Source organism: Urocitellus parryii, chromosome 6 (genome assembly GCF_045843805.1).
Source record: "Urocitellus parryii isolate mUroPar1 chromosome 6, mUroPar1.hap1, whole genome shotgun sequence".
Classification (NCBI taxonomy): Eukaryota; Metazoa; Chordata; class Mammalia; order Rodentia; family Sciuridae; genus Urocitellus; species Urocitellus parryii.
Window position 1 is genome coordinate 1,504,836 of NC_135536.1, and position 24,672 is coordinate 1,529,507.

Sequence of the window (24,672 nt, forward strand, 5' to 3'; positions counted from 1 at the left end):
GGCTCAGGCTCAGCTTGGAGACCTAACCAGCACCCAAAGATATAGAAGACACCCACGTGTGGTGTGGAAATGTTTATTTCAGAGTGCTGATCGGTGATCTCTCAAGGTCAACTTGTGCCAGGAGGAGGAGGACTGTGCATCTCTCTCTCTGCCTCTTCTTCATGGATGTCACTTTGGGTGCTCTGTATTCCACAGGGGTCAGGAGGCTGTCTGTCTGTCTATTATTAAGCTTCTTCTCCTCCTGCTGCTTCTTCTCCTCCTGCTGCTGCTTCTTCCTCTTTGACAGTCTTGATGGTCTTTGCATTCAATGCATATGCAATGAGCAGTGCTGCAATGAAGACATAGAAACGGCCATACAGCAGTCTCAAGTAGATGATCAGTTCTGGGTTCCGGTCTACCGTCCGCACTCTCTTTGGAAGCTGCCCACTCTCCACACTCCCACCATGACCTAATTTGTCACAATTCGGAGGCTCCCAGCCTACGTGACAGTGACAGTGCCTGTGATTGTTGCAGACCCCTTTATAACTGCACTTTTCAGGGAGACAGTCATAATCCAGTGCATTTATTGATGTGTTACATGAACTGCCAATGCACATCTTCCCGCTGCCACACGGGGTTCCTGTCCTCACTTTTCCAGCATCAGTGGTCCCTGTTGAACGGTGTTCATCCAGTCCAAAGCAGTAGGCCCCGTCGATGTAAGACTGGTGGAACGAAACGTGCTCCTGTAATATGGGGAGGCGGGTGACGTTATTACACTGCAGCCTTCCGCACATCTTGTCAGCTCCAGTACAGGGAGTGTACACCATCTCCTGCTCTGATCTCCCACAGTGTCCAAATCGGTGCGTTGCCAAGTTTATAGAGTAACAAGCATCCTCAGCGTTCATAGCAGACTCACCAAAGATCTCCTTGCAGTGCATGGTGCGGTCGGTACAGTTGCCATTGTAACAGTAGCCGTCTTGACTGCATGGAGTTCCATCTTGCAGGTAAGTATCTTCAGGGCAGTTGCTGTCACTTCCAGAGCAGTGCTCTGGGAGATCACACACATTTTGGACAGTTCTGCAAAGTGTCATCATGGGGCTGTGGGTGCAGTTGGCACAGCAGGCTCCTCGATCACAAGAGCTTCCCTCTGTAAATGTACACTCGGTGTTGCAACAGCCACTGGTGTAACACTCCTTCAGGGGCCCACAGTCACACTGTTCCTGGCCTTCCACTACGTAATTCCCACAGCGGTTCATTGTTATGCTGCTATTATGAAGAACCCGCTCAGAGCGGTAATAGCACGTATTAAGTGAAGGATTACTAACTATATGCTGTACATGTGTGAAGGAACAATTACTGAATGCATCTGTTACCCCAGGCCACCTGAACATAATACATGTGTCCCTTCTCTGGCAAACACAGTTGCTTCCATCATACAGCACACCAATCATTCTCCCCTGCTGGTTGGCAGCAATGATAGCTAACAATATCGCAGGCCTGTAGAGTGCAGCGACAAAGGTGATGGATCCTTTATTGCACATACTATATGGAGCTGGTTCAAATGCAGATTCATGTGGTTTTTCTTTAAGTACTACTGTGCAGGAGGCAGGTCTAAATGGCCAGTAGAATATATCCTCGTAATGTCTGTGTATATCCATCCCTGACGGATACCATTCACCACTAGGAAATGAAACAGGATCACTCTCGGAATATACCACCACCATAGAAATATAGAACCTGAACTCAATACCCCTCATAAGGGTGTCGACTATGTTAAACATGTGTATTAGGAACTCAGCACACTGGCTGACATTGTCGTATCTGCTGTACATGGAGCGGGAACACTGCACGATCCCCTTCAGGGCAGCTTCATGGCCACTGTACATCATGCTGGAAATCCGAGGCTCTGCACTGTAGTTCACTCCAGGGCTCAGGGGGCTTGGGACGTCCTTGTGGTCCAGACCGTACATGGGTCCCATGGCATTTTTATCAGCCACCAACTGTGAAACGATGTGTTCAAACCTGTTTGAATCCCTGAGAGGTGAGATTTCATACGTGAGGTCATCCAACATCATGACCCCTTCCATGCCCCCAGAGCACGTCTCAACAGTGACCGTGGACAGAGGAATGTCCTCCAGGTAGCCGAGGAAGTAACAGTCTTCAGGGAAGTAGGGGTAATCCATCTGCAGGGTTCCTTGGTCATCCTGAGTGGCCAACACCATGTGTCTGGGCCACAGAAGACGTTTTCTCCAAAGATGGATGACATGTCTCTGGCCCCCGAAACGCAGGCTGTAGGAAATATGTCCTGGAAAATGAAGACTCTTGCCACTTTGGACCTCCTTCTTAGGAACCACCACCTCGGAGGAGCTGTAGCGCCATGAGGGGTGGCCTGGAAAACACAGGACTGAAGCCCAGAGTGCCCAGATCCCAAGCAGCAAGAAGGCAGCCCTGAGAGGGACTGGTCCCTCGACCGGCCACATGCCCCAGCCCCTGGATATCTAGGGAGTGGAGAAGGAAAGTGTCCTCAGTGAAGCCAGGTCTGGACCCTTTGCTGGGGTGCTTCCCTCCTGAGGAGACAGGAGGGAGGACAATGGGCCCCCCGGAGGTTACCTGGACAACCCGAGGGGCTAGGTGAGAGTCACAGGGTGTGGTAGGGCCTGCACATGATGTCAGCTGGGAGGGCAGGGGCCTGTGCGGGAGTGCTCACTGGCAGGAAGAGGCAGATTCAGCAAAGCTGCCCGATTTTCTCCTGCTCTCTGGAGATATATACCGGCCTCAGGTCCATGGCTGCTGCAAGTACTGTCACTGTACTCTGTTCAGCTACAATGGGTCCAGGTTTTCTTGAGTCTGGGCCACATTTCAGTTATTTGACAGCTGGAGTGAGACATCGGTATCATTCTAAAAGGTCTCAAAATGTTTTTTTCTATTCTTTTACACCTAAATGTCTTGTTTTGGTTTGTGATTAAGGTCATTTTGGACAAGTTGATACTTTGGTTTTGGTGGGAACTTTGCTTGCTGTCTCCAAATCAACCGCTGATATAGAGTTAGTTTTTCCCCAATACTGTGTAAAAACTCCTCTCGGAACTCTGTCTGAAGAGCCCTGAATTATGGGTTTTTTTCCTCCTGCTTTTGGGAACCAAATCAAGTCCTGATCCTACCTGAGCTCCAGCTGTGGTTCCTGCGGATCCTGGTGTGCTCCTTTCCAGGCCCTGGGGTCCTGTCCTTGGGTGCACCTGCGGATCAGTTCAGAGCAGAGGACACCAGGCGGTTCTGTTGGTGAGTGTCGCAGGACAAACACTTCATCCCTGGTCACTTGGCGGGTCACAACTCCAAACAAAGATGTCCTTGTCTTCCAGCCTGAACATTCTGTTTGCAAACATACTCTGCCCTTGCCGCCAGCCTGTTCCCACCCAGTGGGATTGCCAGGCCCGCTGGGTCGGCTCCCTTGGGGTCTTTATGCTTCTGCCTTATGAGCAAACAGCTTGTGCTGGGACTCGCTCCTCCTGGCTGCTTCCAAGGACCGTATTGTGGGTTTCTTCCAAGGAGCCCACTCTGGAGGGCAGACTGAGTGCACTAGACACCTTCTTCTCCTCTGAGAACACAGGGCTCCCTCAGACACACACACACTGTGGACTTGGTGCAGATGCCTCTCCACCTCCCCTCTGCTCTGTGTCAGAAGGCGGAAATCGTGCTGTGTCCTGGCAGCCCGCTGAGCAGGAGGAGGCCTGAGGAGGCCTGGCTTGGCCTGGACAGAAGAGCCGCATCCTGGAGAGCCAGGCACCATAGTGGGAACCAGGTGCCAGTCAACTTGGGGGCAGCTTTCTGGTGCCTTGGTTGTGACCCAGATGCCCTCCGGGCCACCTTCTCAGCACTCCCGAACAGCAACAAATTCTCTTAAAGGCAAAGACTTGCTACTCAAGAGGAGGCTTCCAAGAGAAATTGAGGCAAGTACTGCTCAGCCTCCTCTTCCTGGTTTGTTTGTTTTTCCAGTTATGCATAATGTTCATTCTGAATAGAGCAGGGAGTGTCCCTGCCATGGACTCCCCTCTCGCTCCCTCTTTCTCTCTCTCCCTCTCTCTCCCCTTTCTCTACCCCTCTTTCCCTCCCTCTCTCCCTCCCTTCCCTCCCTCCCTCTCTCTCCTCCTTCCTCTCTCCCCCTCCCTCTCTCCCTTTCTCTTCCCCCTTCCTCTCCTTCCCTCCCTCCCTCTCCCTCCCTCCATCCGTCTCCCTCCCTGTCTCTCTCTCCCCTCTCCCTCTCTCCCTCTCCCTCTCTCCCTCTCCCTCCCTCTCTCCCTCTCTCTCCCTCTCTCTTCTGCATCTCTCTCCTTCCTTCCCTCCTTCTCTCTCCCTCCCTCTCTCTCTCTATCCCCCTCCCTCCCTCCCACCCTCTCTCCCTCCCTTTCCCTCCCTCCCTCCCTCCCTCTCTCTTCTCCTCTCCTTATTTCAGACTAGCTTCTGCATCTCAGAGAAGATATTTGATCTCTGACTTCCTGGCTCTGGCTCAGGTCCTTGGCATGTTATTCTCAGTTCCATCTGCTGAGCAGCCCTTGCCATGTGTTGACCTTGTCTGTGGTGGGCTGGAGGGGCTGCACCCTCTGTGGCACTGTGACCTGGGATTCAAGCAGTGGGAGTGCTGTTTCTCTGACTTATTAGAAGGATCTTGACAACTGTGCCAAGCAGGGCCCAGGCCATCACTCCCGTGAGGACCCTCATCTACTAAGGTGGGGTCCCCTAGTCACCTCCATCTTGGGACACTTCAACCGCTGTCATAGTCCCCACCACATTGAAGCCTGCCCCTGGGGACACCAGACAGGGTCTGGAGACAGCCAACTGCCACAGCATTGCGTGCCAGAGAGCTACTCTCCAAACACGCTGCCCAACACCACCCAGTCTGCCCCGAAGCCCCATCTCTGAAGTGGCCACCTCCATCTTGGGACACCTTTGTTGTCATCGTGGGTTGTCCTCGCTACCACCATCCCCATCTTTAGTTGGATGTGCAGGCCCCAGCACTCAGCCCACAGGACCTCCAGAAAGAGAGGTTCCTGACTGAGAAGCAGAAACAGAGGGGTGACAGAAATACAGTTTAGAGGCCAAATTAGAGACCAGGAATTGTGGGGTCTACAAGTGACAAACAGGGATAAGACCAGGTGCCACATCACACAAGTGGGCCCCAAAGGAGATGCTTGGAGGACGGCAAGTGCTCTGCCCCACCTCCAGGAGCCCTGCACCCAAGGCCAACCCTCCCACCCTAATAACCAGCACCCTCCTGAGGGTGGAGACACCAGCAAGCAGCAAGGCCCCCACCTCCTGGATGAGAAGGGAAGCGGGGAAGAGGCTGGACTCCAGCAGGAACCACCCTTTAATTGTCCATCAGGATTTTTTTTTCTTTTCTTTTATTCCTCTCTCTTCTCCCGCCCTCAATCCCCAACATTTGTGAAACCAAGTGCTTTTCATGCATTAGGCTACTGAGGACTGGGATGTCTGAACACTGTATTGCAGTTGTGTTGTGGACACTTTGATCTTTCATTTTTCCATTTTTTCTTTTTCTTAATAATTTTGTGTGTTGTACTCTCTCCACATTCTTCCCACTCACCTGTCTCCTTAAAGTTTTTTCTCTCCCTCTTCTCCTGCTACCAGCCAACTTCTTTTGATTCCTCTTTCACGCTTCCTACGATCTAATAACTCTGTGTCCTCACCCCCTACCTCCTTAACATCTCACCCTAGATACCCCACTCCTGGTTCTCTTTGTCCACCATCAGACACTGTGGACCCCTTTGGGGCTGGGGTTGTGCTCAGTGGTAGGTACAGTGCTCTCAGCGCATGCATGAGGCACTGGGTTCGAGTCTCAGAACCACATAAATGTAAAATAAAGACATTGTATCCACCTAAAACTAAAAATGTTAAATTAAATTAAATTAAAAAAGAAACTGTAGACTCCTTTGCAAATCTACTGTTAATGTTGTAGATAATAATCTAACTCACCATGCTGTCTGTTGCAACAAAACTGTAAACAATCTAATGGGAGCTATTTGGTTTAAGGCGACATATTGTTCACATTAGGATCTATTGATATTGATCTCCCTCTTAAAGGAGATGTATTGTCTGGTTGTGATTGGCAGCTGCCCATTTCTTGGAGGATTCAAGGAGATTCTCCCAACGACCCGTGTACCACACATTTTGCAAAGTTCTCAGGACATCAGCTTAGGCAATTCTGCATCTTATATAGGAAAGGAAAGACCTAGTTTCCTCTGCATTATGGAAAAGAAGCAAGTTGAACTAGTGCATGTTCAGGTGGGTACATCATGCCTGGTACACAAATATACTGCACACAGAATGATATCAACCAAACATGTCCCCATCTCAGTTGTCTATATCTCTCCCTGTACTTCAAAATTCTTCACCAGACAGAGGACTACAGAGACTGTTTCAGAAGAATGTGCAAAGCCTCCTGATATACCAGCAGTCATTGGGAAATGAAAATCAAAATCACAATGCAATAACACCGCAGAAACTTCTGGGTGACTATCATCAAAACTTTAAGTTAATGAAGATTGGCTAAGATGCATATAGTTTGCAATCCTGTGCCTTATTGGTGGAATATGAAATAGTGCAGCCCCTGTGGAAAAACAACTTGTGCTTCCTCAGAAAGTTGAACATATTATTGCAATACGGCTCCCAAACTTCATTCTAGTATGCACACAAACAAATTTGAAGCAGGCCAATTGCTCTCTCCAAGAGTAACTGAGGCCACATACTGAGAAATAGCATGGTCTTATCAGCAAGTGGTGCTGGATCAAATGCAAACACACACACAACAGGCACAGGCTCTACGAGCTCCTCCAGAATCAGCTCAAAATGCATCTTAGACCTAAATGCAAAATGCAAATCTATACAATTTGCAGAGAAAATGAATGAGGAAGAGAATCTAGGTTCCTCTTAATGTCCTATAAGATTCAGATCTAACCACAATGGGCGACTCACAAAGGAAAAATCTGACAAGAGGAACTTTTAAGAATTAAAATCTCCTGTGTGTAAGACTGCTGCGGAAATGGAAAGACAAGAGGACTGTATTGGACAAAGCACCTGTGTCCAAAGTTACAAATGACTCTTGAAAAATCCACATTAAGAAACTGAACAACCCAAATGAAATGTAGGAAGAATGTCCAAAGACGCAGGCCAGAGAAGATCCGTGGGGAGAGATGGCCTGCAACGCGTGCTTCCCACCCTGTGTCACCTGGGAACAGCAAATTAAAGGACAACAAGAACCCACAACACACCTACTGAAAGGGCTCCAACCCCAAATCGAAAATGCCACACTGGCAGCGTGCCAACCAGAGCCAATGCCCCCTTGTGGCCAGTGGGACCCACACTGAAAAGCTGTTGGAGAGTTTCTTACAAAGCCAGCCCGAGCCACGAAGCATACCCAGCACAGGGACTCTAGATGTGTGTCAAACAGATTTCCAAACAATGGGAAGCGGGGGACGGGAAAGGTCAGTCAGAGGGTGGCAGACAGAGCTGGAAAGGAGCAGGAGGCCCTGGCAGGGTGACTGTGGAGCGGGCACCACACTGTGTGTTCCGAGCAGCTGGAGAAGGGACGTGGAATGTCCACCCCAGTGAAATAATACTCTTTGCAGCACGTGGGTATATTTACCATGAATCAGACCCTGTGCCATGCATACGTGTACAGGAACATTGCATGGTACCTCATGGCTATGTGCAATTTTTAAGTGTCTAAGTATTCATTAAAAGTAGATTAAAAAACAAAATCGGGGGCTGGGGTTGTGGCTCAGCAGTAGAGCCCTTGCCTAGCACGTGTGAGGCTCCAGGTTTGATCCTCAGCACCATATAAAAATAAAACAAAATAAAGATGTTGTGTCCATCTACAATTTAAAAAAATTTTTTTTCTAAAGTCAAATAAAACAAAAAAGTGGGGCTGGGGTTGAGGATCAGTGGTGGAGCACTTGCGTAGCGCGTGTGAGGCACTGGGTTCAATTCCCAGCACTGCATATAAATAAATAAACAGCCCATTGACCACTAAATATATATATATATATATATAATTTATATAAAAGAAAAAACAAAGTAACATGTACCAGCAAAACTGGGCATGAGATGTTCATACTGCTGCATGCATAACCCACAAGCCCACAAACAAGTGAAGGCCCCTTCATCTGTGAAGGGGCCATCAAGATGGTCCAGCCATGCAGGACAGCAGCCTTTCTCCTCACTTCCTGTCCTTACGAGAAAGAAAAGGGGTGTGTTCTGCTTTCTGATGTCTGGACGATGGACCCGGGTAGGTAAGTTTCACTCCCCTTCCCTGGGCTATGGAAAGGCCCGTGGAGCCATTCTTCCCAGCCCTGCCTTCTCTTCAGCACCATGCTGCTCTTTCACGTGGAATGGCCAACATCTTTGCTTGGAGAAAACGAGGAGACAGGTTTACTCCTGTGGTCTCTGCTTCCTGCCAGTTTCCTGTTCTTGGTTCTTGGTTGGTTTTGGAGAATCTCCCAGACCTGGTGTTGGTGTGTCCACAGTGGGGAGCGAGGCCCAGGGCCCAGGGCAGGCTCTGCCTGAGGTCAGCACTTCAGCTGTGGACCTCCTGAAGGGAGCTGCCCACCAGACCCACTAGGCGGTGCAGTCCTGGCCTTTAATTCTCAGGCCGGTCCGTTGGAGTAGCCTCTATTTCCCATTTCTCGCCAGCCCAGGGCTGGTCTGCACCTCCTGGGCTCTCTGTAGGGCAAGCAGAGTGGGAGCGGTACTGTCCTGGGTTGGAAGTCATGGTCACCCTCCTGCTCGTGGGTGTCCTCTCAACCTTCAGCAGCACCTCATGAACACTAATCCCGGCCCAGTGCCACCACATCCTCAGACCCTTCTCAGACATGACATGTCTGTGACCAAGCTCCTGCTAAGAAGTCCATGCGGGTAGGGTCATTTTCCTGTATCAATGCCAAGACACTATCCTCTTTTGTGGATGGACACACTGCCAGGGAAATCACTAAGAATCTTTCCCATGACCCATCTCTGATTAGCACAGAACATAACGTCCCATGCCTGTGGCCAAGGTCTGCAGTCTGCACCAGAGCCCTACACCCACCTGCACAGAGAGTATTTCCAGACATTAAATTTGCAGGCACAACCTGACAGCTTCACATAACACCCCGAGAGAAAACTCGGATATTTTACGTACATGCCCACTGACCACACAACCTGACAGCTTCACATAACACCCCGAGAGAAAACTCGGATATTTTACGTACATGCCCACTGACCACAGCACCATTGCGTCCATAGTCAGAACAAAGAACAGCTTGGCCAGGGCGGAGAGCCGGTTCACCAGGGCCAGGTGCAGCAGCTCCCACCTGGCAGCCCAGGTCACTAGGAAACAGGGACAGTCACCTGGCTCAGCCTCTTCCACCCCCAAGGGCACACACTCAAATTATGCTGGGCACTGACAGAAAAAGTCCCCATCCCAGGCCAGGCCACGGTAGGGACCTTCACCATGCACACACCAGGCAGATGCTGTGGACCCTCCTCTGCTGCTGGCTGCTGGCCTGGGTGTGGAAATCCTGGACCAACTTACCATGGCTCTCTGTCTCCTGTGTCCTGAGTTGACACTGCAGGAGCTGGGCCCAGCTCTGGAAAAGCCCTCACAGATTTTGTGCCTCACTGACCCCGTGTCCAGAGCCTCACTCTCTAGCAGGAAGTACCAGAATTGGATCTGCCAACATCCTGGGAAAATACTGGAGTGGGTGGGGTGCTGGACAGGGGCCAAGAGGAAACCTGGCTTTCCAGGCCACGTCAGCATGGCTGCCCACACGTCCAGGAACCACTTCTCCCAGCACAGTGGAGCGCTATTCATCACTGTGTGACAGGCATTGCAAGGGCTGTGAATGGCACTGTGAGCCCAGACCAAGCCTCCCTGCAGGGCACCCAGGGCCAGCAGGGTCCCCCAGGCCCAGCAGCCAACACTCAGTACAGTGGGAGGTGCTCAGGAGCCCTCTACACTTAGGAAGGTGACCCCAGCCATGGTAGAGTGCGGCTAAGGGTGCCCTTTCAGGGACAGTGACTGCGCCTCCTCCTGCCCTGTGGTGGGGTTAGTCAGTTTGCACTGTTGTGACCCAAGGCTCAACAGGAACAACCTGCAGGAGGAATCTCTACTTTGACTCTATAGTTGTAGAGGTCTGGTTCCACAGTCAGCCAGCTCCATTGCACTGCGATGAGAACAACAAGGGGAGAAGGTGTGGCAGAGAGAGCTGTTCCGCTCACAACAGCCAGGTCGCAAAGAGAGAGAGAGAACTGGGAGGGTCAGGGACAGTTATCATTCCCAGGGCATGTCCCCAGTGACCTGACTTCTCCAGCCAAACCCCACTGCCCAGAGCCATCACCTCACAGTCCATTCCAATTGTTAATCCATCTGAGGACTTGTGCCCTGGAATGTCACAGCCCGCACAACCTGTGTGTCCTAAAGCCCCACCTCTGAGATTTATTCATCTATGGACCACTTGTATGATCATGGAACATTGTGAGAGCATCCCAGATACAAGGCACGTGTTTTACCACTGGCCCTACAAACTAAAGCACAGGTCACAGTGTGAGATGTCGTCTAAACCTCCCAGAGAGTCCCCCAAAGTCTTAACCATCTCAGCATAGCTCAGAGTCCAGGCCCAGTCTCCTCCAAGACTCAGGTCCTCACAGAACTCAAAGCAAGGAGTCCAGGCCCAGTCTCCTCCACATCTCAAGTCCCCACAAAACTCAAAGCAAGGAGTCCAGGCCCAGTTTCACCAAGACCCAAGTCCTCACAGATCTTAAAACAAGTAGTCAGGTCCAGTCTCCTCCAAGACTCACGTCCTCACAGAACTCAAAGCAAGTTAGGTGCTTTCAAAAGACAATTGCATTACATTTGGACAAAACAGGATCAGGGAACGAAGAACATTAGGGAGGGGGTGTGTGGATTGCGGATCCTATTTGTAGTGATTACCAATAGTTCTGTTTCTCTTCTTCTTCCAAACACAGGAAAGCATCCCTTCTTAATCCCATCAAATTAAGCATGGTGTTGTGACTTCTTTGGCCACTAAACTAAGAGCAGGAATGACCTGGCTTCCTTTTGGTTGGAAGCCCTTCAATACAGTCTGCCGTTTCCTCTATGTTTCCCCTTGGTTTGAGATGGTGATGTCATTCACAGTTAACTCTTTGTCCCCCTGTGGCCCTGAGTGACTAGATGATCAGACCCTCATCCCACCTGTTTCAGATGGGCAGTGAGAGTAAGAAGTAAACATGTGTGGTTCTAGACCACTAAGATTTTGAACATGTTTGTTACTGCATCTGACTCAACCTAATGCAGCTAATTTGGTTGGGTTGGAAGCAGAGATGCCTGCTTATAATAGGGAGAGGTTGGAGCAAGGCCAGGTGGAGACCAGATCTGAACAACTGGAATTCTCAGATCCTGCACAATGGTCTGCACAGAGCGGGCCAGTGAAATGGAATCCAATGGAAATAAATAAATGTTCTTTTTTTGCCCCCATGGAAAAAAAAATAGACAATTGCCCAGAGAAAGCATTCCTGTTCCAATAGGAAAGAACAGGGCATAGAAATAAGAAATGCAACCAAACGGACCAAAACCCAACTGGGCTTACATGAAGACCTGTAGCTCCATGTCCAGCACCCTGGACTTGGGTTGCTCGGATACCAGCCAAAGGGCCTGGGTAGCCCGATCCCTGTGGCTTGGCCTGCTGTGGCTCATGTAGCCTGTCTCTGGTTGGCTGTGCTTGACTCCTGCAGTGTTCTCAACAGATCTCCCACATTCTTGCTCTCTGCATCTCCACCAGCAATCTCGGCTTCGGAGGTTCCTTGAGCACTGCCCTTTTGAAGTCTGCCTACAACATGGTGACGCCTCTCCGGCCTGCACCTCTTTTACTTCCTAGGCTCTCCATTGAAGGGTCAGCTTCACTCCTCAGAGGCGTGGACTGCCCTGTCAGAGGCTGCCCAAAGGAACTCTGGCCCTGCCACATCTTGCCTGGCCCCAGGCTTCCCTTTGAAATCTCCATGGAAGTTTCCATGGCCCATAACTTCAACAGTTTTCATTCCTGCCTGCAAAACCCACACCCTAGGCGTGAGGCCAGGACCTGCTGCCAGCAGGCTCAGTAGCCAGGCCTCTTGGACCACGGCTGGGGTGGCCTGGTCAGCTGAGCATGGGGAAACGGGCCTGGGGAATCAGCTTCCTAGGTGCTCAAGTGAGTTTCCACTTTTACACCCAGGCACCTGCAGTGGATGGCCTGCTGCCTCCTGAGTACCCCCGAGCCACCTTTCCTTTGTCTCCATGTAGAGTATTTGGTTTCTCCTCTCTGGCCCTAACCTCTCCGGCAGCCAGAGCACCCCTGCTCCTGAGTTTACATGTGCTCTGTGGCCATCATTCAAGTTTTTAAAATCCTTCCTCTCTGCTCCCTGCTCCAGATTGTCATAGTAAACCTGGCTAAAGTTGCAGCAATACCTGTTCCACCACCCAAATGCTAAGCTGCCTTGAAATTTCTTCCACCGGATTAATTGGATCCTCACTTTTCAATTCGGTCTCACCTACAGTCACAGGGCAAGGATGACAGGAGGACACGTCCCTTTCCAGAGGGCAGCATGAGTGGCCTCTAACACCACTTCCAGTAGAGCCCTGTTCCCTCTAAACCACAGCAAACACGTTCTTGGCTCTCTGCATCTCCACCAGCAATCTCGGCTTCGGAGGTTCCATGAGCACTTCCCTTTTTAAGTCTGCCTACAACATGGTGACGCCTCTCCGGCCTGCACCTCTGGAATTTTCCAGACTCCTCCCCAAGCCAGTTCCAAAGACTCCTGAACCACTTGGTCAGGCGAGTCCCGGCAACGACCCACTTTGAACACTGATTTCTGTGTTGGTTAGCTTTGCATTGCTGGGACCAAAACACCTAGAAGTTCAGCTTGGAGAAGGAAGAGGTTCTTGAGGCTCGCAGTTTCACAGGTATCCATGGTCAGCAGACCCCATTTCTAGGTGCTTGAGGTGAGACAGAGCAAGCAGGTGGGAAGGGGTGGCAGACGAGGGCTGCTCAGCTCATGGCAGCCAGGTCACAGCGACAAGAGCACAGGAAGGAGCCAGGGTGTGAGTACCTCCACCATTTGCTGCTCAAGAAACAGATTCTCAAGGAACAGCTTCTCAATGCCCCTGCACCCACCTTGGTCTGAAGACAGAATGTAGACAGAGCTGCCCCCCCCCCCCCCGAGGGCTGTGCAGTGAGGTCCTCTGCGTGCCTCTCCGTCTTCCTGGAGCCACCTATCTCACTGGGCATGGGCTTCTCCCTGCCCCCCGGAGGCCATGATTCCAATCTCTGCTCCTCGGCTCTGGGTCTCCTTCCCACGTATACAGATGCTCAGGATTATATTGAGTCTGCCCAGAGGGTCCAGGAGAATATCCTGCCCTCTCAAGACAGTTGATTGAATCACGTGTCAGGTCCCTGTGGCCAGGGAAGGTCACAGAGACACAGCTGCTGGGGAGGAGCCCAGGGACACCTGGGAACGCTTGAGCCCGCAGCCCAGGTCCCGGCTCCACAGGCCTCACTCCTTCCTTCGTCATGACCAGGATGTGTGTGGAGCACAGTGTCATCATCAGCCTCACTGGTGTGTGTGCACGCTCTCTTCCCCTGTGCATTGAATCCCCTATTTTCCCCTTTTTTTGCTCTCAATGTGGAGTGTACCATTAAAACGTGATGTGTGTTTTTTTTTCCTAGAGCCCTTTGAATGTCTGCTCAGTATTGTTACAGTTTGGATACAATGTGTCCCCCAAAGCTTCTGGTAATGTAGGAATGTTCAGAGGTGACATGGATCAGGCTAGGAGAGCTGTGGCCTAATCGGTGGATTCATCTGTTGGGCAGATTAATAATCTGAAAGGGCTACTGTGCTGGGTGGTGACTGTAGTGGGGCCTGGCCAGTGCAGGTGGTGCCCTGTGGCATGGGTATCACCTATTTTGTCCCTTGACGCCCCCGCTCCCTGGCAACCACTCGTGGGCGCCTTTCCACCACGATGAACTGCCCTCCTCAGGGCTGGAGTGGTGGACCCTGGACTGAACCTCCACAGCCGTGAGCCAGAAATCGAGCTCTCCTCCTCTCTGTGGTTCTGGTGGGTGGCAAGGGGACACAGGCATTGCTCCCAGACCTAAAAGATAACATCAAACATCAGTGAAGTGTTGTTTTGCTGAAAAGATAGACAACATTAACCAACTTTTAGCTAGAACAAGAAAAAAGAGGAAAGACCCAAGTAAATGAATCTGGATATGATAAAGGAGAGATGATACACGATCCCACAGAAACCCAGGGCCAGGGGACCGGGAGGGACACCGGAATGCCAACTAACTGGAAGCCTAGAAGCAGTGACGAACCCTGGACTCCCACCCACCACTGTCCAGCCACAGGGAAGGGGGAAGTGAGCAGAGCAGGGGCCAGCAGCAGGTGGAGTGGTGGCCCTGCCTGCCAGGAGAAGCCCAGGGCCGAGCCTCCACGGCGGAGGGCTCCTGATGCTCAGAGAGGACCGACACCCACTCTTCCCTAACTGCGCCCCAGGAAAGGTGCCGAGGGTTGGTGTGCTTTGCCCACAGCGGTGCATGTCCCCAGTGTGGCGGGGTGAGAGGTGGGGGGGCTTGGAGCCCAGACTACCTTATGTGACCCTATTTGGAGACAGGACCTTTCCAGAGGTAACCACGTTAAAATGAGGCCAACAGAGGGGCCCCACTCCGACGTGTGGAGGGCAAGTGTGTGTGGGAATGCTTTTCCTAAAGCAGCGAGGCCTTGTGGGCGGTGCTGAGTCACTGAAAGCCACCCTCAAGAGAGGGGCCCAAGAGTCAGTCAGCTCCTGAAAGAGCGGGGCCCTTACCAGGCAGGCCGCCAGACCGCTGGCCCGCCCGCCCGGCTCTCCCCTCTTCAGGTGTGCGCCTGAGGTGACTCCTTCCGCCAGTCGGCCCTCTGGGAGCCTGAACAAAGGGGCCACCCATCAGACATGCACCCTCCAGAACCTTGACTTAACTGAGCTCTCTTCATCAGGAGATACCCAGACGCACGCGTTTTCTTGTATCTGTGGAAAACAGACCAGCACAGGATGAAAGGCAGGGAAATCTCAGAGGTCCATCCTACAAGGCCAGCATTGCCCTGATTAAAATAAAAATGAAGAATATAGATTCAAAAATTCTCAACAAAATGCCAGGGCACAGAATCCAGGGGCACACCTGGCTGCAGGGACCTCAGCCTCCCGCAGCCGGGGACCCTCTGCCCTCCCTATTAGAATGGCCATCACCACAAAGGTGCCCAGCAGCAAATGCTGGCGAAGCTGCCAAGGAGCTGGGGCCGCACGCACTATCCCCAGGACTGCGTGTAAGTGCGGCAGTGCCAGAGGACAGCATGGGGTCACCTCGTCGAGCCACAGCAGGCCACAGCAGATTCAGAGAGGCCAGGCTGGAGAGATGGCCATGTTCGTCACCCCTGGGCAATGGCCATGCTCATCACCACTGGGTGGTGGCCACTCTTCTCACATCTCACCCAGAAGCGAGTCCCCGAGGGTCTATCACGTGTGTTGTCACACAGTGCACGCCTTGCATCCGTAAAGGTACAGAATCTTGACGTGTAGGATGGGAGCCCCAAAGCTGGTGCACAGGCTGCCAAGAAGAGGGTCCCTTACCCACCTGTGGAACCACCTGCGGTGCTTGGAGGCCTCACCTCCTGGAACCTAGGTGAAGGGACCTGATGTTAGATTCAGCAGTAGATGTTTTAATCAGCTGTCTGCTTAACAAACACCTTTAGGAGGAATCCCACTGATGTTAGATCCATTTGGCGCGTCTTCTCTGTAAAAACTTCACACAAATGAGACTCACCGTCTTGATCACAGAGGGTTGACTATCGATTCACATTAGAGTCAGTTTAGACAGCTGAATTAGGAGGAGCTCTGAAATCCTCGGGGAGAGGTTTTAAGGTAGAGTGTATGAACAAGATCGTTCCCCGTTCCCCGTTCCCCTTCCTGTGTTGTGGCACTGAGGGAGGAATTGGTCCAGAAGGCACGGAGGTAAGACCTTGTCCTGCCACTCTGATTGTCCAAATTTGATGGCCCACCAAAAAAAGCCTATGATGTGGGGCATCCCTCTGCCCTGTGGACTGAGGAATATGCGAAGGGTAAGGAGGACATCTAGTGGCCGTTAGATGTTTAACGGCCTTTTCCAGGAGGGGTTTATAGAAGCATTGAATTTCAAAGTCCTCCCTTGCAGCCAATGAAACTTGTGCAGGACTTAGGAGCACAGTAATGACAAGGGGAGGATGTAGGCAGGGGCACGGCACGGGAACAGAAAGAATATGCATAAGAAGCAGGATAACAGGAGGAAGGTGCAGGGGAGGAGCTCCAGAACAGGGGAGGATGAATGTGGAGGACAAAAACAAAGGGAGGGTGCATGGGGACCATAGGGGAAAGGGGAGGATGCACGTGGAACACGGGAACAAGGTGAAGATACACGTGGAACACGCAAACAAGGGGAGGATGCACGTGGAGCACTTGAACAAGGGGAGGATGCAGATGGAGCTCAGAAACAAGGGGAGGATGCAAATGGAGCACAGGAACAAAGAAAGGATGCATATGGAGCACAGGAACAAGGAGAGGATGCATGTGAAGCACAGGAACAAGGGGAGGATGCATGTGGAGCACAGGAACAAGGGGAGGATGCATGTGGAGCACAGGAAAAAGGGAATGATGCATGTGGAGCACGAAATCAAGGGGAGGATACATGTGGAGCACAGGAAAAAGGAGAGGATGCATGTGGAGCACAGGAACAAGGGAAGAATGCATGTGGAGCATGAGAAAAAGTGGAGGATGCATGTGGAGCACGGGAAGTAGAAGAAAATGCATGTGGAGCACAGGAACAAGGAAAGGATGCATGTGGAGAATGGGAACAAGCAGAGGATGCATGTGGCGCACTGGAACAAGGGAAGGATGCATGTGGAGAAAAAAACAAGGGGCGGATTCACGTGGAGCATGGGAACAAGGGAAAAATGTATGTGGAGCACAGGAACAAGGAGAGAATGCATGTGGAGCACACCAAAAAAGGGAGGATGAACATGGAGCATGGGAACAAAAGGAGGATGCATGTGGAGCACAGGAACAAGGGGAGGATGTAGGTGGAGCACAGGAACATGGGGAGGATGCATGTGGAGCAAGGGAACAAAAGAAGGATGCATGTGGAGCAGAGAAACAAGGGGAAGATACATGTGGAGCACAGGAATAAGGGGAGGATGTACGTGGAGCACAGGAAGAAGGGGAGATTCATGCGGAGCACAGGAACAAGTGGTGGATGCATGTGGAGCACAGGAACAAGGGGAGGATGGACATGGAGCACAGGAACTAGGAGAGGATGCATGTGGTGCACGGGAACAAGGGAAGGATACATGTGGAGCATGGAAACAAGGGGAGGATGCATGTGGAGCACAGGAACAAGGGAAGGATGCATGTGGAGCACAGGAACAAGGGAAGGATGCATGTGGAGCATGGGAACAAGGAGAGAAATCATGTGGAGCACAGGAAAAAGGGAAAAATGCATGTGGAGCATGAGAACATTAGGAAGATGCATGTGGAGCACGGGAACAAGAAGAGGAAGCATGTGGAGCATAAGAAGGAGAGAATGCTTGTGGAGCACAGGAACAAGGGAAGGATGCATGTGGAGCAAAGGATCAGGGGGAGGATTCATGTGGAGCACAGGAACAAGGAGAGGATTCATATGGAGCACAGGAACAAGGGGAGGATGCATTTGGAGCACGGGAACAAGGAGAGGATTCATGTGGAGCATGGGAACAAAAAGAGAATGCATGTGGAGCACAGGAACAAGGGAAGGATGCATGTGGAGCACAGGAACAAGGGAAGGATGCATGTGGAGCACCGGAACAGGGTAGGATTCTCGTGGAGAATGGGAACAAGGGAAAATAGTTGTGGAGCACAGGAACAAGAAGAGAATGCATGTGGAGCACAGCAACAAGGGGAGGATGAATATGGAGCATGGGAACAAGGGGAGGGTACACGTGGGGCACAGGAACAAGGAGATAATGCATGTAGAGTACAAGAACAAGGGGAGGATGTACGTGGATAACAGGATCAAGGGGAGGATGCATGTGGAGCACGGGAACAAGCGGAGCTGCATGTGGACCATTGGTACAAGGGGAGGATGTACGTGGAGCACATGAACAAGGAGAGGATGCACATGGAGCATGGGACCAAGAAGAGGATGCAGGTGGAGCACAGGAATAAGGGGAGGATGCATTTGGAGCACAGTAAAAGGGGGAGGATGCATGTGGAGCACAGGAACAAGGGGATGGTGCACATAGAGCACAGAGACAATTGAGGATGCATTTGGAGCACAGGAATAAGGAGAGAATGCACGTGGAGCATGGGATCAAGGGGAGGATGCATGTGGAGCATGGGAACAAGGAGAGGATGCCCGTGGATCACAGGAACAAGGGGAGGATGCATGTGGAGCACAGGAACAAGGGGAGGATGCATTTGGAGCACGGGAACAAGGAGAGGATGCAGGTGGAGAACGGGAACAAGGGGAGGATGCATGTGGAGCACAGGAACAAGGGGAGGGTGCACATGGATCATGGGAACAAGGGGATGATGCATGTGGAGCTCGGGTACAAGTAGAGAATGCATGTGGAGTATGGGAACAAGGAGAGGGTGCACGTGGATCATGGGAACAAGGGGAGGATTCATGTGGAGCACGTGAACAAGGGGAGGATGTCCTCCTTCACCGAGAAATCGAAGGAGAAAAGCCAACATGTGCATTCCCTCTCCAGCCCTGCACAGCTCCAGTGGAGGGTCACAGACATGAGGATCTTGGGAACATGAGATTAAGGGAATAACTCTACACAAGGGGCCCACGGTGCTCACCCCATATACTTCCTTCCAAGAATCCTTTTACCTGCAGCCCTCCTGGCCTGGGTAGACAGTATATGTCACATTCCTTAGCGACTACCTGTTAACTCAGGAGAATTGCAGGCCCACCATTATGTAGGTAAGAGGAGCCAAGTTGCCCTGATGGAGACACTTCTGTGACCCTCTTCACAGACCAGGTCCCAGAATTCTGGGAGATGAGGTAGCTCCTCCTAACCATAAAGTCTGTTAAAATGTATGGTTAAGAATCCAGTTGGAACCGGCCAGCATGGGCCACAGGGACCTCCAGTGGCCATGGCAGTGGGGACGTGAAATTGATATCAGCCTGCTGACAGTCGAAAGTTGTCCTTCTCTTTTGAAAAGAATCCCCTTTCCCTTTCCTTCCCTTCAGTAAACTCATTCCTGCTACTCTGAGCAACCTGGCTGAAATCTTTCTGACTTGGTCTCAACAATCAGGGATGGGGGGTCTTCACGCTGCCTCAGTTTCCCAGAAGGCCCAGCTGTGCGACACAGCTGCCGAGTGGCTCCAGAGCCTTGGAGTGCTGGCCTGGGTGGCTGGTCCTTCTCCTGACCCAGCCGCAGCAGCACCCCACCCCCTGCTTCAGCTTGTGTGTGGGGCTGCACACCCTGCTCAGCAGGGAAGACCAGAGCCAGCTGCCCCTTTGGGGGGCCACAGGTCCCCAGCAGTGTGTGCTGAGGGAGCCAGGGGAGCTGTTGGTGTTGGTGAGACATGACAAAGGAAGAAGCCCCATCTCCACCCTGCTGGGCACGGGCAGAGATGTCTCTCCCAACGCTGGGGGTAATGCAGAGGCCAGGTGTGGCTCAAGGCAGACCGTGTCCCCTGTTCTGTGCTACCTAGGTAGGGACAGGAGCCCCAGGCTGTGAGTAGGCATAGTAGTCTCTGCCGGGCACCCTGAGAGCTGGCAGAGGCTTCTCCCATCCTGGTGAAGGGACACTTGGGCCTAGGACCCCACACAGGAGGGGTGGCCCTGGCTGGCTCCTGCACATTCAGGCCACCACAGAGCATCCTGGGGAGGCCGGAGCTGGGGCTGGGGTGGGGCCAGCAGAGCCCAGACACACGACCCCATGGGAGTGGACAAGGGCAGGTGGGCTGAGCAAGGAGGGTGCCCAGGACCCTACACTTCCCCCAAAGCCCAAGCGGCTGAGGACACAGGTATGAGGACCTCACAGATTGACCAAAGAGGGGAGTCTTAGAGCTTTGGAGTCACCCAAAAGGAAGCCCACTGAGGAGTGGAGCAGGAAGACACCCCAGGGCAGGGGCCCACTGGAAGGGTCTGATTTGTGGAGTCCCTGCTGAGGGGCGCCCACAAGAAGGGGCCATGAGCCTCACCTAGAGTGGCCCCTCTTCCCCACAGCCCTGGGCTGGTCCCCAGCAGCTGCCATTTGCATGAGGACATCTTGGGCACATCTGCTGGCATGTTTAACCAGCTGCACTGCACCCTGGGCCCTGAGCACCCAGACACCTGGGACCCTGGATGGGCAGCAAGGACAGCCCTTGGGGGCCAAGGAGGCTCTGCTGGGGATGCTGGAGCTCAGCAGGTACAGAATTCAGCCTGAAGTCCAAGGCCATATGCCCCGCTACTGGCTGAGGCCCAGGGAGTGCAGGGAGGTGACAGAGCCTTCCCAGAGCCAGCTTTGTCACTTCTGTGAGGTCGCCATCACCATTGGCACCTGGCTTTTCCCAATCCTCTATTTACCCACCTTTAAGGTCCACCAAGAGAGCACACAGAGGGCTCCAGAAACATCCAACTCCCCTATGGCTCCAGGAGGTGAGAAGCTGGGAAGGCGTGGAGTACTGAGGACAAGGGTCCCTTAGCCAGAGGCTGGGTCCAGCAGGATTCCTCCAGGAAGGGCTCTGCTGGTCCCTCCCAACACAGCACACAGTAGTACAGCCATCACTCTCCCTGGACCCAGGGGCCCAGTCCCAAGGCTGACCCTGGCACCACCATAGGGCCACCAGGCCGGGCATGGCCTGGGGCAGTCTGGGAAACTGTGGGGACAGGTGCAGCATCACTGGGTCACAGTCCAGAAGAAAAGCCCCACCTCAGAGCTCAGCACAGAAACCTGGGAGACACAGCAAGTAGTCGAAGCTGCCCAGAAGAGAAGCTGCCCGCGAGACCGACAGAAGCAGCGTTCCTCACGAGAAGTTCTGCTGGCCTCTTGGAGGTCGAGAGGTGACCTGAAAAGAGGAGCTGAGAAGGCTGCCTTCCAAAGACCCCACAGTGGGCCAACAGGAAGCCTGGAGGGACACTTGCCACCAGGGGCAGCACTGGACGCTGGTGCCATTCCAGGCTAGGCAGCTGCTCACGGCGTGAGGAAGGAGCTGGAGTGACCACTGAGACACGTGACTAGGTCCCAGGTGTCCCTTAAATGACTTCAGAGTCTTCTTCAAATGACCTTCTTTAAAAGTGGACAAAAGCCAATGTCGGCCCAGCAGAAGCGAAGAAGCCAACTGGACAGCATACCAGGAGGAGGGGTGCAGCGGCCTGACTCTCCAGAGAGGACCAACTAGGGTCCAAAGCTCCACTGCCCGGGGAGGAGGAGGAGGTGGACTCCTGATTAGGGAAGATTGCTGAAGGGGCCCAGTCCTCAAGGCAAAGGATGAGTTTACCCCCTCTGTCTTCCCTGCTCAGAGGTGAGCCGCCCTCTCCCTGAGGGGGCTCTGTGGGCTCCCTTGGCCTTCCCTCCCCTTCACTTGTGACACAGGCCTCTGGCGGGATGTTGGTGTCTGACTTTGAATTGTGTTTCATTGGAACACAAGAACCGAGGTGTGGGGTTTCCCTGTTCCCCTGTGGCACCAGGATGCAGGACTCGGGGTGTTCTCCTACTAGAAACACCTGGAGCCCCAAGGAATCCCACCTGGGCTGGGGAGTGCCTGGGCAGACAGGCTCTGCTTCTGCAGAAGGTGCGCTCGCGGCCTGGCTCTCACCTGGGCGGAGTGCGCCCGCTCTGTCCCCAGACCGCTCTGCCCTGGCTCTCATGGGGGAGCTGGGGTTACACCTACACAACTGGCTAGTTCTAATTGGGGCGGAAAAGGGAGGGGCTGTAGTTAAAATGACTGGATATGACATCCCAGTCAGGCTGGACGCTGTATTCCGAATATGGACCACTGGACTTCCTAGTTCTCACAACCCCCCTTTACAGCTTTGGGGCTCACTTTCCTTTGTTCTTGTGCCCTTTGGTCCTGCCCTGCATCCTAGACATACTAGCTTGTTGAGGTGGCAATTGCCCATAATAATGAGTCCTCTCCTTTTAGCAATTCAGATAGTGTCAATGTCTATATCTTAATTCAATGTCCCCTGCCAGGGACCTGCGCTCCAGGGAATGAAACACTGGTTGGACACTCTGGGAGTCCCTGACCACCAGGCATCCGATCTTGCAGAACCATCATTGAAGTAAAGTGTTGCTTTCTGCTGTCCCTCGTGTCTCCTAGCCCACTCTTTGGGCTTGGACAGGTGAGCATGTTCCTCACCCAGCCACCATCATAGAAATAAAGACACACTCATTGGTTGGGGTCCCAGCACACTGGAGTCTTGGAGGGTTGGTCCTGCAAGGGACCTGCTTCTCAGCCAGGAGCACTGACATCTCCCCAGCCCCTGGAGGGAAATGGAGGCTCTGCCAGAATCCAGGATGGACCAAAGAACACCCAAAGTGGGACAGGCTTCTCTTCATACTCCAAATTGTGAAACTGCGCAACACTTTTTCTTTAAGATTCTTAACATTTAAAACAACATTTGAGGTTAAAGCAAATAATAAATATAGAAAAAATAATCCAACATTAAAGGACTAATATCGTTAGAATGCAAAGAATTTAAGCTAATGAAAGAAAGAACCAACCCACTGACCTGCTCCTGCCCCCCATGCTCTGCCCCGCCCTTACACTTGCCCCTCCCCTGCTCTGCCCCTCCCTGCTCCTGTACCCTTCTAAACCTACCCCTTCCCTGCACATGGGCCTCCTTTGCACCTCGGCCTCCCCTGGACCTGGGGCTCCCCTGGACCTGGGCCTCCTCTGCACCTGCCCCTCCCCTGCACATGGGTCTCCTCTGCACCTGGGCCGCCCCTGGACCTGGGCCTCCTCTGCACCTGCCCCTCCCCTACACATGGGTCTCCTCTGTACCTGGGCCACTCCTGGACTTGGGCTGTTAGGTGCAGAGCAGGTTGAACTAAGTTGTCTGCAGGACACGCTGAAGGAATGTTAGCTGCAGGATAACCCAGGCACTCAAACCCCCCTCTGTCTGGTCCTTTATCATCTGTTTGCATCAAGTCTGAAAACTCAACACCACTGGAGACTGTACACTTGACCCCCACCCATCTAGGAAACCCACATCTGACCCCTGTCCCATCTTCCTGAAGGTAGAAGATGAAACCCTTAGAAACTACCATATGATCCGATCACTGTACAGCAACAAGGCAGCTTGCAGACCCAGAGACCCCATTAGATTGGGGCTATAAAAATTCCCTCCTGCCGTGCCCCCCTCTCTTGCTTTTTACTCTCTCCTGCTCTCTCTCACTTGTACTCTCTCCCTCTCTCTCCCTCTCACTTTCTCTCTTTCCTCTCTCTCTCTCTCTCTCTCTCTCTCTCTCTCTCTCTCTCTCTCTCTCTCCTCTTTCTAACTGCTGCAATAAAGATCTCTTGGTCGCTCCAAGTGTTGTGGTCACTTTCCTTTCATGGCCCTCCTCTGCACCTGGCCCTTCCCTGCACCTACACCTCACCTGTGCCTGGACCAGATTCCACTGGGACTGGATTTGTACCAAGAGCACAGTGCATCCAGGATGGGGAAGGTCCTCTGGGAGTAAGAACCAGGGAGACCTCTGGTCACAAGGGTGGCCAATTCCAGATAGACTTTAGAGAAGGCCCAAGTCCGGGGGCATGAACACAGCCAGTGAGTGCCACTCAGCCCAGGCAGCACCCCAGAGCTATGTCCTGGAGACCAAGCCTGTGGTGCCTTCACATGCACCTCTAACACCAGGATCATGTCTCAGATCCAGAGTCCTAGGTCGGTGAAGTAGACCACTGTCACAGAGTGCTGGTGTCCGGCCGGCTACCCAGAAGGTGCCCCGCTTGGGATTGGTGAACACAGGGGGCCATAGCTGGGCACTCCAAGATGCCCTCTGGAAGCCCAGGAACCCTTGTCTGCAGCACCCTCCAGGAAGGGGGTGACCCCGTGCACTGGCTATGCCCAGCCCCTGGTAATGGCCTGCCTGCTGGCAACAGCAGATACCCCACCCTCACCCTACGCTCACACTGTGCACCCCACCCCACACCCACACACCATCCACCACACTCGACTCACCAGGGGAACCCATCCGAGCTGCCAGCTCCACACTCCAAGACACAGATGCTTCCAGAGATCCTATCTTCCTCCCTCAGGACCCCCCAGTGCAGTCCTTGGGGACCCGGAGGGACAAACTCTGCATGAAGACAGCCCTGTGGGGCAACCCCACACCTTCACACCTGCCCATGGCTGCTGTTACAGGGGGGCCTGCCTCCTGCCCCCCCTGTTGAGAGCCACAGCCTGAGGGGCCCCAGCAAACTTCCAGCTGATTGGCTCACCTTGCCCCTGCAAACTTCCAGCTGCCAGTTGATTGGCTCCTCTGTGATGATGCTCATTGGGCTGTTTCCCCACGCTTTCAGACCACAGAGCTGCTCATTGGAGGACTCTTTTGGCTCCACCCACATGAGCCACCCAATCGGCCTCAAGAGCAGGAGGAGTGGGCGGTTGAGAGGCTTGCCAGAAGCCTGTGGTGGC

At 52.9% G+C, this 24,672-nt stretch overlaps 1 protein-coding gene across 1 annotated transcript in view; it reads right to left on the reverse strand.

Annotated features, from left to right (window-relative positions):
• Nucleotides 1-224: 224 nt before the first annotated feature.
• LOC144255319 (disintegrin and metalloproteinase domain-containing protein 21-like) overlaps nucleotides 225-24,672 on the reverse strand; it is a 37,610-nt gene continuing 13,162 nt past the window's right edge. Inside the window, exon 2 of the mRNA XM_077799699.1 lies at nucleotides 225-2,368. Coding sequence (XP_077655825.1) covers nucleotides 225-2,368 — 2,144 coding nt within the window. The remainder of the gene's footprint in view (nucleotides 2,369-24,672) is intronic.